At 55.0% G+C, this 2,168-nt stretch overlaps 1 protein-coding gene across 1 annotated transcript; it reads right to left on the bottom strand.

The window, feature by feature from the left end:
• Positions 1-643: 643 nt before the first annotated feature.
• Positions 644-1,777, bottom strand: LOC116986555 (zinc finger protein 132-like). Its single transcript, XM_033042153.1, has 4 exons — positions 1,524-1,777; positions 1,272-1,394; positions 840-986; positions 644-755 (listed from the first exon to the last, which is right to left on the bottom strand). The coding sequence occupies exons 1-4, from the start codon at positions 1,775-1,777 to the stop codon at positions 644-646; spliced, it is 636 nt and encodes a 211-aa protein (XP_032898044.1).
• Positions 1,778-2,168: the final 391 nt, after the last annotated feature.

Consider the following 2,168-nt stretch of genomic DNA (forward strand, 5'->3'; position numbering starts at 1 on the left):
TCGAACCTGCCTCCACCACTTCCACTGGAAGCTCATTCCACACAGCTACCACTCTCTGAGTAAAGAAGTTCCCCCTCATGTTACCCCTAAATTTGTCCCTTAATTCTCAAGTCATGTCTTCTTGTTTGAATCGTCCCTACTCTCAATGGGAAAAGCTTATCCACGTCAACTCTGTCTATCCCTCTCATCATTTTAACGACCTCTATCAAGTCCCCCCTTAACCTTCTGCGCTCCAAAGAATAAAGACCTAACTTGTTCAACCTTTCTCTGTAACTTAGTTGCTGAAACCCAGACAACATTCTAGTAAATCCCCTCTGTACTCTCTCTATTTTGTTGACATCCTTCCTATAATTAGGCGACCAAAATTGTACACCACTCCAGAATTGGCCTCACCAATGCCTTGTGCAATTTTAACATTACATCCCAACTTCTATACTCAATGCTCTGATTTATAATGGCCAGCAATAAATATTGTGTTCCATATAATTTACAAAGTCATTCAGACTTGTCACCGAGCCATTCTTTTGTTCTACTAGTCCATGCTTTTGTAGAAGAATGACTCCATTTTAGATTTGACTATCAGATTTGACTATTAGCTCTTTCATGGTGGAGTGGGTGAGCCCATGCCGCACAGGGTGCAGATTTAGGGGTGCTCCCCGGTGTGGGTGCGCTGGTGGTGCAGCAGGCTGGTGTAGTAGGTGAAACACTTGCTGCATTTGCTGCAGGTGTAGGGCTGCTCCCCGGTGTGCAGGCGCCTGTGAACCTTCAGGCTCGTGGAAAACTTGAAGCCTTTGCCGCAGTGGGAGCAGGTGAAGGGCCGCTCACTGCGGTGCACCCACCAGTGCACCTGCAGCCCCGACAACCGGGCAAAGCTCTTGCCGCAGCTGGAGCAGACATAGGGTTTCTCGCCCGTGTGCACTCGCCGGTGGATCTTCAGCTGATGCGCCCTCTTGAAGCTCTTGCCACAGTTGGAGCAGCCAAAGGGCCTGGGCGTGGGACGGTCGCCGGCGTGCACCAGCTGGTGGGACAGCAGGCGGTTGGAGCGGGTGAAGCCCTTGCCGCACAGGGCGCAGGAGTAGGGATGCTCGCCGGTGTGGGTGCGCTGGTGCTGCAGCAGTGTTTTGGAGCGGGTGAAGCCCTTGCCGCAGTCGCTGCAGATGTGGGGCCGCTCCCCGGTGTGCAGGCGCCTGTGCACCTTCAGGTCCGTGGACGACTTGAAGCCTTTTGTGCAGTCGGAGCAGGTGAAGGGCCGCTCACTGCTGTGCACCCGCCGGTGCTGCCGTAGCCCCGACGACTGAGCAAAGCTCTTGTCGCAGTCGGGGCAGCCATAGGGCTTCTCGCCCGTGTGAACCTGCCGGTGGATCTTCAGCTCATTCAACCTCTTGAAGCTCTTGCTGCAGTCGGAGCAGCCGAAGGGCTTCTCGCCCGTGTGCACCCGCCGGTGGGTCTTCAGCTCATTCGTCGTCTTGAAGCACTTGCCGCAGTCGGAGCAGGTGAAGGGCTTCTCGCCCGTGTGCACCCGCCGGTGGATCTTCAGTTCATTCGTCGTTGTGAAGCCCTTGCCGCAGTCGGAGCAGGTAAAGGGCTTCTTGCCGGAGTGCACTTGGTAGTGCCGCAGCAGGTGGGCGTAGAGGGAGAATTTCTTGCCGCACTCCGAACAGTCGAAGGGGCGTTCTCCCGTGTGCACCCGCCAGTGGATCTCCAGCTTGCTCAGGCTCTGCCAGGCCTTGCCGCACACGTCGCACTTATAACGCTTCTCCTTGTTATGCCCCGCCATATGGTCCGCCACCGAAGCTCAGCCCCTCGAAGCTCGGCCCGCACACGGGGAGCTCACCGGCACCTTGGCTGCCCTCAATGGCTGCTCACGTCCCCGTCTCTCCTAAACCCTGCAGGAGGGGAACACAGAGGGTCAACAAGCTGGCAAACAGGACATTACTAGCGCTTGAACGTTCCTGGTGCTTGAAGAGGAGGAAGGGGAAGGGGGGGGTTAGGGAGGGGATAGGAACTCTCACTCCAATTGGTCCCTTGAATTAGTATTGTCATTCAATAAGATGACAACTGATTCATCTTGTCCAGGTGTGCTCCCGTTTTTCCCACCATCTCTCCACCTGCCTTCATCCTCCATCCCCCACCCATTCAGTAATTAAAAAATAAAGAAGATTTAGAAG

Source organism: Amblyraja radiata, chromosome 24 (assembly GCF_010909765.2).
Source record: "Amblyraja radiata isolate CabotCenter1 chromosome 24, sAmbRad1.1.pri, whole genome shotgun sequence".
In the NCBI taxonomy this organism is placed as follows: Eukaryota; Metazoa; Chordata; class Chondrichthyes; order Rajiformes; family Rajidae; genus Amblyraja; species Amblyraja radiata.